The 18,370-nt window shown below is 35.8% G+C and overlaps 1 protein-coding gene across 2 annotated transcripts in view; it reads left to right on the forward strand.

Annotated features, from left to right (window-relative positions):
- Positions 1 to 8,987: 8,987 nt before the first annotated feature.
- The window catches only part of LOC126966636 (nose resistant to fluoxetine protein 6-like), a 77,246-nt gene continuing 67,863 nt past the window's right edge, over positions 8,988 to 18,370 (forward strand). Inside the window, exons 1-5 of one of the 2 annotated variants that reach the window (XM_050810813.1) lie at positions 8,988 to 9,104; positions 11,797 to 11,936; positions 12,847 to 13,171; positions 15,069 to 15,180; positions 16,793 to 16,877. In XM_050810813.1, coding sequence (XP_050666770.1) covers positions 9,035 to 9,104; positions 11,797 to 11,936; positions 12,847 to 13,171; positions 15,069 to 15,180; positions 16,793 to 16,877 — 732 coding nt within the window. In that variant the 5' untranslated portion in view covers positions 8,988 to 9,034. The remainder of the gene's footprint in view (positions 9,105 to 11,796; positions 11,937 to 12,846; positions 13,172 to 15,068; positions 15,181 to 16,792; positions 16,878 to 18,370) is intronic. The other variant, XM_050810807.1, reaches the window with a different exon arrangement.

The following is an 18,370-nucleotide window of genomic DNA, read 5'->3' on the forward strand; positions in this document are numbered from 1 at the left end:
GCTCGTATTACCGCATTCGGAATTCTATCAGTCAGTCTTACCCCACACATACTACGCAGTGATCGCATCTCAACTGCGTTAATTCTGCTTTTATGCTTCTTCTGCCATACCCAACTCTCACTTCCATACATTAACGTGGCGACAAGCACTCCATTATGTTTATGCTATATTTCATGGAATTATTATTGATTTCAATGGGTCCTCCATATTGAAGGATTGACCACTAGACTTAGGGCCGTTCCCAATATTCAGTCTATCTTCGGTTGTGGCCTACTTGAGATAAAAATCGGACCTATCGTTGACTTTTCTGTCCCAATAAACTTATGGACGGTAACTCACCTTATCCGTACACGCTGTCTGTCAATGGGAAGACGTATGGTATAGTGTGGTATGGTATAGGGGCTCCTGTTTCCGCAATTAAACCACTGGCATGGGTCCATTTTGCGTGCAGTAATGGCCAGTTACTCCAACCAACCCAGCTCCTTCCAGAAGTTCAGAACATTCCTGGGGTGTTCACAGACTTCTTGGAGCGACCTCGTATTGGTTAAGGTTTTTGCCCGTTGGTTGGCCACCCCCGCACATTCCAGGATTACGAGAGCGACCGTTTCGTCTTCGGTCAGACAACCTCTGCACTTAGGAGTGTCCGTTACGACGATTGTGAAAAGGTGTTTGTTTAGTGATGTGTGACCCGTTAGGGTGCCCACCATTATACGGATGTCATGTCTGTTGAGGCTGATAAGTCTACGTGTCAGTTTGGGCGATAGTGCAGGTATCGCCACCTTCGACTGTCTACAGCTTGAGACATTCATCCATCGGGTGTTGTGTAGGTCGTTGGTGAGAGAGCGTATCTATTAGCGCATTTGGCTGAAGGGCAGTGGCAGAAGTGGCAAAGGACCAGTCACTATATTTGCCGATGCCCGCCTTGCAAGCTCATCCGCTGCATCATTACCCAACGAACCACTATGTCCCTTGATCCATTGCAGAGTTACCTGGTTATAAGAGGCAACTTGCTCCAGGGTTTGGTGACATTCGTGTATTAGTGCTGAGTTGTGTGTGGTGGTACCCTTCAGCGCTGTTAGTACCGCCATACTGTCAGAAAGAAATCTGATGCTGTGGCCATGTACCTTTCTTCTTAATATAGCGCTGGCGGCTTCCTTGATGGCTACGCACTCACATTGGAAGATGGAGCTGTGTGTGCCCAAGGGTATGGAAATGTGTATGTTTAGTATGGGAAGACGTATAGCCCAATATAAGGCGATAAGAATGACTTATCGGGTATATTGGGATAGCTTCAGATTATTGACAGCTAATTACTGCCAGTTAAAGGTAGTAATTTATCTCTATCTGTAGATTATTGAGAACGGCCGTTAGCTAATTGGTTCAAAAAATTAGTTATTACTTGCCCAAGAGTATTTGTTGTGTTTATTTATTTTTTTCTGTAGATTTTACATCAAGCTAAGCAGCATACAACCTCCTCCTCCTCACGTCGTATTCGTCATTGATGAGGGTCGTGATTTCTCTGAGGATTCAACTTTTTGACAATAGTTCGCCATCTGTGTCTGTCTTTGGCAACGTGCAGAGCGTCATTTTGTCCGGTGTTCAGAGATGTACGGATTTGGTCAGACCATCTTGTAGGGCTGCGACCTCTGGGGCGTCGTCCGTCTACCTTCCCAGTAACCATCAGTTGTTCGAGGTTGTGGCCATCTTTTCTGGCGATATGTCCAAAGAACTCTAGGCAGCATACATATGTGTTTCAAAAGTTTGTTATTACTTGTCCAAGAGTATCTGTTGTGTTTAGTTTTCTTTAGATTATGTCTTCATATACTCCCTACTCAACTCATCATCTACTCATCTGTACCTAGTCACGTTTTCAGTATAATATTTATATTAATTATTGTTTTTGGACATAAAAAAAAAATTATAGGAATATCTATAATTCATTGTATTAAGTCATTTTATATATAATAACCTACTTAACTATTCCATGAATTTTTAATCTCATCTTTATACCTACAGCATAATATAAAAAATAAACACCCTGATACATCTAATAGTACCTAACAATAACACATTATTGTGATAATTGTGTAATGTCTTATCCATTCGTAGCTCAATGTTAATTTTTCAACTGATTTTCGCGGCGCACCGTCAATATTATTTAAGCTTAAGTTTAAGAAGTAAATTAGTACACTTATTCCCTACATTGGCTTGCGACGCTATCTTGTCACAGAAACTATACTGGGCGTTGCTATAAAACTTGATTAGTTAAGGCTATTGACAGTATTAACAGACGTCCATCACACTCATTTGGGCTCATTTTGTCAACAAATAACTGTTCGAAATCAATCACGAACAACGAACAACGGTCTTTTCCGCGTTTAAGCATTCACTTTTTTTCAAACAGCTTTCTATTTGCAATCTAGTTCTAGATTTTAATAAAGCATTTCATAGGTTACCTCTTTGGTTGCCATGTTTCAGAGTAAAAAATCGTTCCATTTTAAAATTACACGACAGATATAAGCTTACTATGTAATTTATTTGGCCGATAATCACGACAGATATGGATTTTCATACAACATTTGCCGGCCGCTGCTCGCAAGTATTGGTACCAGTACAGCATTTTTATTTCGGATTGCACATAAATCGAATAACATTTTTTTTGTTGGTTCTAATCATCCTCGGTCGCTGCAACCTCGTAATTCAGCCTTGTATTGGTTTGTTTGATTGCTAATATGTCATAATATAAAGAAAAGTACTCCTGACTTTTGTGTCGAGAACGTGATTTTATATAAAAAAATTGCTGTACTTAACTACCAGACGTTAACAAATCCTGGGCATTGACAACTTTGTATTCCACCGGACTTCGACAAAGGCAATGGAGAATTTCTATTAAACGTTATGTGAATTGACCTGTCGACATACGAATGTCGAGTACGTCCGAATCTAAGACTTCTAGAATGCAGTGCCAATATTGTTTACAAACTCAGAAAGCATATAAACTGCAAAATAAAAAATATAAGACAAACAAAATATAAGGAGAAATAACTTTGAAATTATTATCGCGAGGAAATAATAATATTAGAGAATAAATATATGAGAAACGAAACGATTACAGTCAAAATATCTCAATTACAAGAAAATAAATCTAAGCAACATAACGAAAATATAGAGGAGAAGATAAGCAAGCAAGATTGGTTAAAAGAGCAAATAGGATTAAATGCTTGAAATTAAATAAACGTTGGAAACAACTGAGAGAAAGTACACCATGAATGACTAACGTGGAAACTATAAACAAGACGGGAGCTGAAATATTTGACAAATACATTATTAATAGCAAATGTAGCGAGAGAATTGGATAAAAGGCTATACTTTTTTTATGGAAGAGGAGGACAAATGAGCGTACCGGTAAGTGATCATCGCCACCCACATTATTCTGTAACACCAGAGGATTCACAGAGGCGTTGCCGGCCTTTTAGAAAGGTCTATCACCAAATTTCATAAATAATAATAGATTGTTAACCAAGGGTCGAAAGAATCAATCCCCGAGATATAGAGAGAGTATTAAGTCTATAGTCCGAGTAGAAATTGATTCTTTCGACCCGAGTTAAACACTACTTTTCATTTCAAATATGAGGAAAATAGAACTAGTTGTTTATCTTAACTATTTATTGATAATATATAATAATATTAGAGGTACCTATTTAAAATTAATTGTCAAAAGTACAATTTGTGAAATTAATAGTTACATTTTTGTTTGGAATGTTTATGCTGTTTGATATATTATTACAAATTTGGGTGTTCTGGATATGTGTAAAAGTAGGAGACTGCTATTTCATCAGACGATGGATTCCATGGCGGATACTCCCTGGAAGTTGTCGGCTGAGGCGAATTGGGGCGTATTTTTATAGTTTCAGTTAATTTGGTTGAAATTTTAGTTTTATTTTGGACTGAATCCTCAATGTAGCCTTCGGTGACTGTGCTGGATTTCCAGCCTCCAGTTTTCTTTCTAATAATCTTAAGAAATAGCGGTAGAGAGTATTAGATTTGTCACACATATTTATTATTGGTTAGGAGACAAATATTTATAGGATGCGAAACCATTTGAATGCAATCCATTTTTTTTTCGAGACAAATGGCACGTCCATAAACTTTTGCCAGCTTCGAACCTTTCTCAGAATTATTAGTAATTCGACGTTATCCCGCTAGGAGTGATAACGGGTGACTATTTATGATTATTTTTATGCCCCTTTCATATTTGCAAAAGTCAACCAGATTTGAGGCATAGTTTTTAAGCTTTTTTCATAAAGTCAAAAAGGAACATCAAACATTTACAGGAAAGTATGGATTCAAATCTTATTTTTTCTTCTTATTTGTAAAATCAACACCAATAAATTATTCGTAACAATTAAGACATATTGTAATTTAGTCTAATCCTATCAGACAGTGTATGTATCTTAATACATACATAAGAGTGTATTGAATAATCTCTTTTTATATAAAATTGTTAGCTTTTGTGATACATTTCTAACAAAAACTGCAAAGTTGAATCTAGGCCACTTCTTCCGTAAGTTGATCGAATTATAAACATTTTTAATGATAAGTTTTCTGCGTTTCGGAAAATAGTTCCGGAGACTGCTATTTTCGCCACATTCTGGACAAACAATCAGTAATTTTAACTGTTCATCAAAGATTTAGCATATTTTGTAATATTTTTAGCCGACTTGAAAAAGGAGGAGTTTCAACCAGATTTAAGATCAGCAGCCAAATTGGCAATGCAAATCCTGCTTCCAGCGAAGTCAAAAGAAAAATACATGAAAGTATATACTTTCATGTCACTCACGCGAGGAGATCGTGAATGGCCGGCTGGATACGTCATGCATTGACCACGTGTGCGTGCGAACGAGACAGGAGACGTGTGAGGCGTTCGTATTAGAGTGTAATATATCGGACCACTACGCTGTAGGTATTGCTATGAACATTCCGCAAAGCAACAGCTGTGAAGGTGAAGACGTACGAAAAGTTTTATATGATGAGAATCTTATCGCAGATAAACTAGATAAATACGATTGGCATAAACTTTTAGTAATTACGTGTCCACTAATTTTATATAATAAAATTTATTCTATTTTTAGCAGTATTTATTTGGAATCTCAAAATGAAATTATAGTAAAACAGAAGCGAAAACCTCAACCGTGGGTTACCAAAGACTTATACTGCATGCTTCTAAAACGAGATGCTTTATTTCGCGCGTGGAAAGCGTCCTATAATAATATTAACAAACGATTACAGTACACAAAATTCAGAAATAAAGTAAATAAAGAAATAAATGCTGCTAAAAATAAATATAGGCAGAGTCAAATAGAATTATGTAAAGGAGATTATAGGAAAATATGGAGGAATATTAATAGCTGGATAGGAAGGGTGAAACCTAATATAGATAGTGTAATTATGAAGTACATAGGAAAAACCAATAATTTGATAAATATTTGTGATGAATTTTCAAAAAGTTTTACGAAAGAAATCATAGATTTAAAACATGTTTGTAATATGAAATTGTTAGACCGAACGACATATGTAAATCTAAATAATGTATCCTTCAGATTTGCTAAACCCTCATCGAGGGATATTTATAAAATAATCAACAGACTTAATATTGAAAAATCTCCTGGTATAGATAAGATAAGAGTTAAAGACTTAAAATTTATAAACGAAAAAATTAGTCCAGTTTTAGCGCATTTTATAAATATTAGTGTTTTAACTGGATTATATCCGAATATATTAAAAAGTGCATTAATTAGACCTGTTTATAAAAGTGGTAGCCATTACGAATATACTAATTATAGACCAATAGCAATATTATCAGTGATAAATAAGATTGTTGAAAAAATAATTGTAGGACAAATTTGCTCCTTTTTAGAAAAATTCAGTATGTTGACACCTCACCAGCACGGCTTCAGACAGGGGCGCAGCACTAAAGCAGCGCTTAACAACTTTTCCAACTTTATAAATGATAGTCTAAATAGTGGAAAGCAGGTAATAGCTCTCTTTCTAGACTACAAAAAGGCATTTGAAACTTTAGACCATGATGTGTTGCTGCAAGCCATGGAAGAATGCGGAGTGGGGGGTAAAATGAATCAGTGGTTCAGAAACTACCTCTCTAATCGGACAATAAACACGATGATAAATGGAACCACTGGTGAAGAGGCTAAGGTGACCCTAGGGGTGCCGACTGGCTCTGTATTTGGCGCTATTGGGTTTACAATGCTTGTCAACAGTGTAGTTAACGTCGTGCAAAAATGTAATATTTATATGTATGCTGATGACATGTGCCTATTATATGCGTCTGAAAACATAGAAAGTGCACAAATGGCAATCCAAGACGATTTCGAAAATATTATAAAATGGGCGCATGACAACAGCATCATATTGAATCTAGAAAAAACTAAGTGTTTGCATATTTTTTCCACCTACAACAGAAATGCAAAAAATATAAACTACAATAATATACCTATAATAGGACATACTTACGAATGTCTACACCGAAATAAAGCAAATTGTAACTGTTCCGCAATAGAATATGTAGAAAAATACAAATATTTAGGATTAGTAGTTGATAAGAACTATAATTTAAAATTACATATTGACGCGCTATGCATAAAATTGAGAGCTATTTTAAGCAAATATTATCAGCTAAGGTACGTAAATAATAAACAAACACTTCGCACTGTGTACTATGCGCTAGTTGATTCGCTTATCAACTACGCTGTTGGTGTGTATGGTCGTACCTACAATACATATACTAAAGAGGTATATATCTTGCAAACCAGATTTATAAAATATTTGGTAAGCAAAAAAGATAAAAATAATTGTAAAGGTGATTATCGAAAACTATATTCACTAACTAAAATACTACCTGTTGATTTAAAAACCAAATTCCAAATAGCAATAGATTTTTATTTTAACGATAGTTTGAAAGTTCCTATAAAAAATAAATATAACTCCAGAAGCGTGAGGGAGGGAAAGTTAATGGTTCCAAAGATTAAAAATTACTACGGCAAAAGATTGAATGAATATGTGGTGCCAGTCATATACAACGAGATAGCGTGGCTGAGGAGTGTTCCCAAACTAAATAAAAATGCAGTTAAATTTAAGATGAAAAATGCGCTGTTGAATAGCATTGAATAACTCTCACTGAATGTTGTTCAATGTTATTCAACAATAACAAGATACAATAATAGATTTAGTAAATGTTTTCTTTTGTCTAATTTGAATAATTCTAATAATGTTTAGTTGTAAGTCCTAATAGTTTAGATTATAGTACGTAGTAGTTAAGTATGTACACATAATTAAATGTTTTTTAAGCGCATTAACTTGCCAACAAACTGTTGAAGTTTGGCAAGATATATTAATAAGTTAAAAGTGTACTTATTTAATTTAAAAATTAATAAAAAAAAAATGTATAAATAATGAAAGTATATACTTTCATGTATAAATAATGAAAGTATATACTTTGATATGAAAATTTTATGAGTTGGAAAAATGAGAAAAAAATTAAATAATTTTTAGTATTTTTGGCGTATTTTAATGAGATTTCTAAAACTAAAAAGCCATCAAAAAGCCAAAACCATTATCGGCAATTTATTCCATGCTGAAATAAATGTTGTGAAATTAATGTGTTAAAAACGGCATAAACTTGAAAAATTGTGGGAATTTACTAAGAAGGTACTAAGAGTTTTGTAGAGAATGAGGAAAAGGAATATAAGTTGTCGTAGTTATGATAAAATTTGTTCACACGGTTTTGTGAGGTGCATTCAAGGTATTTGTATCTTGATTGTTTCTATTAGCGGCCTAGAATCATCGACGGTTAAAGTTATCTCCGATAAGCTTGATTCATTGGCGTTGCGTGGTGATATTGTGGGCTCTCGCTACATCTTCTTCCTCATGTATTCCTAGAATTTCTCAGAGGAGTATACCCAGTTGATACCAGCAGTCAAATTCCACCACCGGACATTACGAAGAAATGCCAAATTCTACCTGCACAATGCTCACGTTTGGAATTATAAACAAGCGTTTTGCGAGAAGCTTCTCTCCTTCCTCAACCACTTTGAGATCAGATTACAGTGAGACAGCTCTTCGGAACACAGTGATAAAATAATATATGGTTTATTTAAATAATATTTTGTGTAATTATTTAGTGATTACTATGTTAGCGATGCTAATTAATAAATAAGAGTATTGAGGAAATAGCTTAGCACCTTACCACAATATGCTAGACAATGACGTGCTTTGGCGAACACATTTTAAAGCCTGCGGCAACCGGGTTTTTCTCTCAAAGTGGTTGAGGAAGGAGAGAAGCGTCAGCATTATGCAGGTAGGATTTGGCATTTCTTCGTAATGTACGGTGGTGGAATTCGACTGCTGGTATCAACTGGATATACTCCTCTGAGAAATTCCAGGAATACATGAGGAAGAAGATGTAGAGAGAGCCCACAGTATCTCCACGCAACGCAAATGAATCAAGCTTATCGGAGATGACTCACGGCCGTTCCCAATATATTATCTACAGATAGAGAATATTTAGTACCTTCTACTGTCAGTAATTAGCTGTCAATAATATGAAGCTGTCCCAATATACCCGATAAGTCGCCTTATATTGGGGCGCGTGAATTCCATACAAACTTCTATCGCTGTTAAGCTATACGTCGTCCTATTGACAGACAGCCTGTACGGATAAGGTGAGTTACCGTCAATAAGTTTATTGGGACAGAAAAGTCAACGATAGTTACGATTTTTTCTCAAGTAAGAGATAGACTGAATATTGGGAACGGCCGTTAATCGTCGATGATTCTAGGCTTCTAAAAGAAACAATCAAGTTACAAGTACCTTGAATGCGCCTCACAAAAACGTGTGAACAAATTTTATCTTAACTACAACAAATTATATTCATTTTCCTCATTCTAGACAAAACTCTATGTACGTTTAATAGTGTTTAGAAATATATTTTAAGTGTATAAAATAACATCTGACTGTGCATATGGCGAAATTAGTTGTTCTGCTATTAATGCTAATCCAGCAATGTTATGGAATTATTTACAAGCTAAATGGTTAGTACACGACTGCATTAATAATATTAATCTACACCCATGCCTTAAATCCTCAATTAAAAATTCTAAAACAGTGAGCTTATTGCCAACATTTAAACACCCCATGTCCTAATAAGCATTACATCATCCAAATGAGTGTTGTAATGAAATTCAGTACAACATTACGCTACTCGTTTGGATGATGTAATGCAACCATTACTAGTAACTTAAGACTGGCTTTTTTAATGTTAGTAGTAAGCCAACTGTTTCAGAATCTTTTATAGAGGATTCATATTATGGCTGTAGATTAAGTCTTGTATGAAACTGTTGATAATTATGTATTAAAACACTCATGTGATACTATTTTCACATTCGTGTTTTATTAACCCTTATTACACAACGGTTGCATAGATAACTATTAAGATTGAAAATATACGTAATAACTTAAATTAAGTTGAATTAAGTCTGTGAATAGAGGGTAATTCATTAACTTTCTTCGTAATGTTGGTTGATTACAATAAAGTGTCTTACAAAATTATTAATGAGCATTGTCATGATTTCAATCTTGCTCTCCTGCATCAGAGGAATTATAGGAGCGTTGCCGGAACTAACCCAAGCTAGAGTTTATTGCATTATTTGGTTGTAGGTGGAAGAAAATTCTTTAGAAACTTTATTGCGAATGAACTTTACAAATCCTTAACACATCCGGGTAGAAACCTTACTACCGTAGGAAAGATTGAGATTAAATAGTTTTTCGAAACACTTTCCATGTAATAAAAGACACATAAGCGACGTCTCTATGCAACTCTAGTAAAAAGAGCAGGAAACGCCACTCATCCCCAGGCGTAAATGTGGAATTTGGTGGCTGAAATTAAGTGAAACAGCTCTCCAGCAACATTATCCGTGATAAATATAGTAGAAGACAGAGCAGCGATATCGCTATGCAGCGCCAAGTGTTCGAGAGTATATAGAGTATTGAAACTCAAGGACGACTCAAATATAAGTCATCGGAGATCCAGAACGCAGATCTACTGGTCTGCGTTCCGTGAGTTCAAATACTTAGAGCTAAAACCCCAGTATTATCACAGGGTCAGGGGTGTGCATTGCTTTTCTAGCAAGGTAGGCACTGTAGATACCAGTGTAGTATTCAGCACCTTTATAATATAATATTTAGGTAGTGCACATATATCGCGAAGAGGTAGACGTTGTAATTTCAACTTTGTCGAATTTGTGGTTTTAAAAGTACCTAAGTTAAAACTAACTGAGTGCGTTCAATAGAAATTTGGTTATAGAAAAACGGAACTAAATTAACTTTAACACTAGTGGTGGCTCCATTTTTGTTGGATTGTAGAAAATCGTTTTAAGAGTACAATATCATCCCCATTATTTGGATGGCTGGCGTTCTTCTCCACAGTGTAGTTTTTAAGGAACTTTCTTCCTTGTACTATCATGCTGTTGAATGACCTTCCTTGTGTGGTGTTTCCGGGACGATACAATACAGGTACCTTCAAATATAGCGTGTACACCTTCCTTAAAGGCCGGCAACGCTCCTGTGATTTCTCTGGAGTTGCTAGAGAATGCGGTTGGCGGTGATCACATAACATCAGATGACCCGTACGATTGTTTATCCTCTTCCATAAAAAAAGTCGAGTGAGATGATTTTCTCTCTTCTGTTCTTATGTGGTCGGTACCTAATATCCCTGAGTGGAATTCAGTGCAAATGCATTTTTTCCATCCATTCCATCAATAGGTTAGTTCCGAACTCATGGATGTCGGCCCTTTTTTATCCGAGTGCGATTATCTACAGGTCTATTGCTATAACTTCCCTGCTCTCTAAGTACATGGAAATGATCATAATAGATGCGCTAGGAGACGGCGTCTCCTAGCGCATCTATAGGATTATTAATTATTTACAAACAGTACACTTGTTGCCATGCCCAATCAGCCGATATTTTAGGAAATAGATAGATGGGCAGTCAAAAGCTACGAAGTAGGCTTAGAAGTTAGCAAAGGCTTAGAATCGAGTATAGCACAATATGTTTTTTATGTCATTTCATGGGCTGTTGATGATGTCAATGGACTTTGCACTACTTTACTTGAACTTCAGTTTCTAATACTAACTGAATTTGTACCAAATATTTATGGAGGATGCGGCATTCAAATCCGCGCTTTTTTCGAACATTCTGACAACAATCGGAAGGTTTTTTTAATGACAATAAGGGACGAGGCGAGTAGGACGTTTAGCTGATGGTAATTAATACGCTTTACAATGCAGTGACGCTCAGGATAACTGAAAAACCCAAAAAAAGTCTGAGTGGTTGTTACGTACGTACGTTTGCGCTCGTCGCCTTGAGATATAAGATGTTATGTCTCATTTATCCACTAATTTCAGTACCTACGGCGCCTTTCCTATCGAAACACAATAATGCTTACACATTACTGCTTCACGGCAGAAAAAGCTCCGTTGTTGTACCTATAATCTAGCCAGTATCCTTTGCAAAGTAGCCTGGTTAATACCCTGAGTCGCCTCTTTTGTTTTTATTCTCCGGAGAAGCACAGGACAAGGCATAGTTAGCAAGAACGCTGGGACATATCCCGAAAGGCGCTAGTTCGAATCTTATCCACATATTTTGATACATATTCAATACGTATATTTAATCCCAAAAGTGAGAGACCACTAATAACAAATTGTCTACATTTTCTTGCCTTTCAGAAGCAGAGTTCAATCGAATGCCACCCATGTTTGAAATGGATAACTATGCGCAATGTTTAAATGATCCAGAGGGTATTTATTGCTCCGTCGAGTTCACATTAGTATCTGAGAGGAAAAGTGAACTTCTTACAATGATTCAGGTGGGGATAGAAGTACCGTTTATGGTCTTTTGTCAAAATCTTTTGTTTCTATATTCTTAAAGTAATACGTGCTTCGTAGACCTTAATAAAATTGTATGTAGGCTTTGTAGTTAAGGGTTTTGCCGTTTTAAAAACTTAGTCCCCATAGTTAATATAATTAGACATATGTACCAATGTTTCGCAATGCAATAATTTGTCTGCGAGAAGGACGAGCGATGGTGAATGAAAGGAATAGAGGAAAAGGGAAAAAGTATGAATAGCGAGCCGATTAAAGAGAAGGGATAGTTATTTGTTCACTTCAAATATAAATCTTATATCTTTAAACGAGCAATTATGTATATATATAATCTGAATGTCAGAAACAGCTCCAACGATTTTAATGAAATTTAGTATAGAGGTAGTTTCGGGGGCGAGAAATCGATCTAGCTAAGTTTCAGTTAAAAAAAATGTAGTTTAACCCGTGTTTCAATAAGAAACTGCTACAATAACATTAGAATACAAAGGCAAATTCCACCACTATACTCAAGACTATAATAGCTCAGATGGGAAATTGGGTGATCCGGAAAGCAGAAGTCCACGGTTCGAATCCAGATGTCCTATTAGTTTTAGGTATTTTTGTTCAAGTCTTGTACATTCTTAAAAATCCGTGCAAGGCTCGGTCGTCCAGATATTTTGATGTATATACGAAAACTTTATAGACTCGAATTTAAGGACACGTGTCTACTAATAATACAGTCGCTTTTCTCGTTGTGTTCATATAATAATTTTAACTACTATATATAAGGATAGTTCGAAGCCTAACTCTTGTTTGGAATTGTGTTTCTTTGATTAATATCTTTAAATTAAATAGTCAAAATTTTTATATTTTTTCTACAAATATAAGCTAATGTTTTCAATTGTTCTGCCGCAGGATTACTCGGAATACTCAATAAAACATTTTAATCATACAGAGCCACATTATGGTATATGTTTAACCAGACGATGTAAACAGTATTATAGACAAAATAAAGCAGCGGACCTACAATTAGTCCTTGAGATGTGCCTAAATGATACAATGTGGAAGGAGTATCAATTAAAAACAAAAGTACATGACATTCAGTGTACAAAATCAAATGAAGAAATGGATATTAATGGTGGAGACATTATAGTAGCTATGCTAATATTCATAATTCTGTTTATTAATTTAGTTGCCAGTCTTTACGATTACTTTTTTATTAGAGGCACATCAAGAACAGGTAATGACAACACTACATAAGTATGTATATTAATTATTCTCTTTAAGTTCTTTCTTTTTAGAGTGCAGTACCACTGTTTTAAAACAGTTTAAAAAGACTGTTATTATTACACAAGGTAGGAAATCGAAAAAAATCGAAAATAACTGACGCAGGCACAAGCAACCGCACCGTAGTGTATGTATTGATGAATGAATGAAAAGAGCCGCAACAGATGCAAATTTCATATTTACAAAAACAAGATGCAAATCAAAGATATCAAATACGAATAATTTTTTCACGAACAAACATAAAGTACTATGGATAAAACATAACAAATCGATAGTAAGAATATTAAAATGAATACACTAGCCAACTGAATAAGTCTGTAGAACCTGCGGAAGTACCCTTACAGGTTATTGATATTTGGAATGAGGCAGTTCGTCGGAACTATCAGCGATTGCGGCGTATTTTGAAACCCTACATCCAGCCTTACAGCCTAAACAATTGCCCTCAAAAGAGTTATTGCCGAGGCTAAGTCAAAGGCACAAGAACATATAGGCAGAATTGGCAAGAGACTTGCACGTCTTCCTTTGGGATCTTGTGCGTTGCGCTCTTTTTACCTTGGAAAATATAAGCGGGGCCGAGCCATTTTCTCAAAAGTCATGGAGTCTGTCATCAACCGCCAGCTATAAATAGAAGAGCACAAGGAGATAAAATTTTCGTCTAAGTCACTCTGCTGGTGATCTTCGTATATATCTCACCCATAAACCCCACTTCACTTCACCAATCCACATCCCCTCGGTCCCTGGCAGTACCAGTCAGCTTTTTCGAGATTCACAGTTATACTGACTGTTGAAGATGATTTTGAAAAATTACTTAGAATCGTGGGCAAAATGGCCAAGCAATAAAATTCTTGCTGCAACTAGCAACCTACAATTTCTCCAAAAGTTAATTGCTCCTTTATTTTATATATATCTGTCTGCAAAGACCTTGTGCTGACAAACTCGCCTTAACTAAGCTGATGAAAAGTACGAAATCGCCGCCCATGATCATCTTTAATACCAGAGATATTCGAGTTGCGTAGCTGGTCATTGATAGGGAAACTCTTAGCTTAGAGATCCTTGAGACTTAACAGGCAGGAAATATCGTAGCTAGAAACTGACTTCACATCTGTATCTGTCGCAAGAAGGCAAGGAAAATTCATGCAAATCACGCGGTTGCGGAATGCCTCATATCAATGAGGTGGGGGTGGTCCGTTCTTTGACGTGATGTCTGATTTTAATTCATCACTTAGCTGGTATTAACCCGAACACCTTTTTTTAAATTTATTTATTAAAAAAATAAATTTCACAAATTGATTTCAAAGCAGTTAAAACCACTGAGGTTTGTATCTACTACTACGTAACACGTTCCAAGCCACAAACATCACATTTTAAGGAATCACAAGTTAATATCACAGTTTAAAGTTAAATAAATATTAGTGTGTTCCATACATGTGTGTTGGGATACTAAGTCATGATGTCATTGAAAGAGTGACAGTATGGCTGCCATATTTGTCAGTCCGTTAATATGCATCATGTGACCAGTTTTGTGTCAATTTCGACATGATTGTGGTTTGGAACGGTTTTCTGGAATTACGTCCAATTAGTCTACAGAGTTACGACAACAATAGAATATGTAGTTCATAATCATTAGATTTAATAGTTACTTTATAACACATAATAGTTATAATATTACAATTAAAACGATTGTAATTAAATTAACCTGATTAACTGAATCGGTGGTCAGTCATGTCTCAAAATGTATTTTGTTAAATTTGTCTCAGTCAAAGAGCCGGTCAAGTTGCGTGGCAATTTTTTACCACAACATTTAAATATGGCATGTATAATAGAAAAAATTATAGAATTGAGATTTTCAGGTAACAGTTACCTGATGAACTTCTCGATGTTCAGAAATAGTTTAAAACTCGTTGATACCAGTGACCGATCAGATGAGAGACAGAATTGCTTCAAGTCACTCGATGCTATAAGGTAATGTTTTGAACTAAAATAGTCTTCAAAGTCATGATGTACATTATGTCTTTGCTTTTAGTTACCTTATTTCATAATAGTCTAGTCAACAAGTGCATAGACGCGTTAGTTCTTGATAAAGCTCCTAATGACGATGGCTTATTCGATTTGCAATGACGCTTAGGAATTTATCGAGAGTATTTACTTAAATTTATAAATTAATATCAGCAGTGCTCCCATGTTGATACGGGCGCTGGAGACCTATTTTTGGCATTGAATTAAAATCATAAGCAGACAATATGTTATTGTATTTTTTTCTCTTTAGAGAGCTTTTTAACCGACTTCAAAAAAGGAGGAGGTTCTCAATTCGTCGGTATGTTTTTACTTATGTTTGTTACAACAAAATTTTGGACTGGGTGAACCGATTTTGATAATTCTTTTTTTATTTGAAGCTGGTGCTTCCCGTTGTCCAAAAATAGCAATAATCGATACTACAATTAGATTAATTAATTAGATTGTTTAAAAATACGCAATTATTTTCATACTTTTTAGTGCGTATTATATCTATTGTTTTGGAATAGTGTTTTTGAAGTCGGTTGTTTTTTGTTATTTTTTTTTTTTCAAAATTCTATATCAATTAGCTTTTGAGTTATTAACAAAAAACTAATTGCTAGTTTTTTTTTTATCTTATTTTGTTAATAACAAATGTAAATTACTATTTCCTTGAGGCCACCGCTGTATATAGATTTTTTGTATGAGGCTGCCGCGCGGCGAAAGGCCGAGCCACTGTCAGGCTGAGCCAACATCGAGCTCTCATTTGAACAGAGACTGCACGTGCCTGACGCAGCTTATATTTTCGCCAGTTTAACATGAGACCGTACGTTCGGAAAGCTAAAGCCACCACTGCCTTTATATTAATTCTTCGACTTGTACAAAAAAGAAAACGAAAACAAATTACAGGCTGTCCAGAGCAAGAAGAGTTGTGTTAAACGCTTTTGGCATTTTAAGTTCTGTGTCCAGAATATTGAGGAAACCTTAACTGGAACTTACTATAAAAAACAGAAAAGATCCCGTTGTTTGTCGAACAAGCGAAGCAAAACACAACCGACTTGAGTTCGCGCGCAAACTTACCGAGGCGCTTTTGAGCATGGACAAAAACGACAACGTTCGGCTCGGGCCGTGGCACGATCAAGCGAGCCAGCGAGTCCCTTTGCCTCGGGCGAGGCACGACCGATGATTTGCCTCGTACGGCTACCTCGCGAGCCTGCTCCCTCAGTCAGCACGCGGCTAATTGGACGCGTAATGGATTCTGGTCTTATTTGAAAATAACGCCGTTCCTCTGATTTTGCAGATCACTGTTAAAGCGATCAGAAGTGATCAATTAGTGTATTGTTGCCAATAATGAAATATTAATGTAAATGATGAGGTCTAGATTTGTAGTTACAAGGTTCATTAATAGACCTAAGTGAATGAATAATATCAATGTTAAATTTGTACTTTATAAAAAAGTAGACGTCGTAGAACAAGTATCTTAAATGTATCTTAAAACTAAGGTGATCTAATGTGACTCAACCGTTACATTTTCCATAAATAAAACATAATATTATGTACTCATGTAGTCTGCATCTTTCAGGGTTCTCTTCATAGTGCTGATTATTATAGGCCACTCAATCCTGCCTGTTATAGTCCTATCACAAAATGTGCATTACATGGAGACTGTGAGTATATTAATAACTTATGACTGGACAAACATATGAAATATAATATAATTTCATCCAAATTCGCGGTGATATAAAATATACAAGTTGTTGTTCACAGTTTGAAGTAATGGCTTGATTCAAAGCGGATGTAAATACCTACTACGTAATAAGAGGCGCGATTTTCTGAGTAAAAATTGAAATAATTAGTTTAGTATGAAACGTGCAGTGATTTGATATAAGTTTGAAATACTAGTAATTACAGTATGGCGCTTGGCCACGAAGTATAATCTGGCATAGTTTGAATTCGAAAAGTTGCTTATAACGTAGTGGATCTCCTTTTTTTTTACAAGATTATAGCTGTCTTCTGTCAATCTGTCAATGACTGCACGTTTCATACAATCCAGTGAATCGCTTTGTTCTTAGATATTCGCTAGACTGGCTTAGATGATTTTTTCTACTCCCCTGCATTTATCTATCACTTATACAACAACGATAACGAATATAAAAACATACTTTAATGACACTCTATGTTCTAAAAAAGCATTGTTTTTAGTACTTTAATGTCGCCAAAAAAGCACAGATTTTGGTGCCGCAGACAACTAAGTCTAGTTGAGGGATTATTATTATTATTTGCGGAGGGTGGCTATATTCCTAGTCTTGTTTGGGTCCTAGTAACACAGCGTCCAGAATTGAACTATTGTGTTCGTCACTCATACTTTTAGCTCGACGTCAAGCTCTGCCGCGTTTATGAACGGCAGTATCTTCTTCACGCGAGTATTGCAAACAGCATCTGGGAGTAGGGTATAATCGCCATGATGGATGGATATTGGATGGTGTTACGCTTACGATATGATGACGATGGTGTTACGATATTAGTGGGACGCAATTGTAGAGGAGATGAAGAGGCATTTCATCGGCCTCTAGGCAAAATCTACAAGTTCTTTCGTTTTTTATTCCGACCACACAGAGGTGCTTATTTAGGCGACAGTGCCCAGTCAGCATCCTGGAGAGTATGCATAGGCTTTTCCTGCTCAATGATAGGGCTTCGTTCGCATTTCTGTTATTAAAAGCCTTTATCAGTGCTTTGGAATGGTTTAAACCTGTTGAATTGCTCCAGAGTTTAAGTGCTTCTAGTTGACATTGGTTCCTCAGGGTGTGACGAATGTGTGGCGCTCTTAGGGAGTCCACAAATAGGTTCCGGATCGTATTGGAAGGTTGGATCGTAGGTTAGGGATGGTAGGTTCAGTGAACGCATATAAAACATGCGATCACTGGGTAATTAATACCTAGTACACCCTCTAAAACATACATAATATTTCCATGTAACTTAAATCATTACACTAGACATTTTAATGTCAATTTAAGAAAAATAAATTACCTATATTCTGAAATTTTCACTTGAAGTAACAATAACTCACCAGATAAGTACAATATTAAATTTAAGGCCCATTTATTTTTATTTTAATTTACCTAGTAGTACACAAAATCGTTGTATGCGACATTTAGAGAGA

This window comes from Leptidea sinapis, chromosome 1 (genome assembly GCF_905404315.1).
Source record: "Leptidea sinapis chromosome 1, ilLepSina1.1, whole genome shotgun sequence".
NCBI lineage: Eukaryota > Metazoa > Arthropoda > Insecta > Lepidoptera > Pieridae > Leptidea > Leptidea sinapis.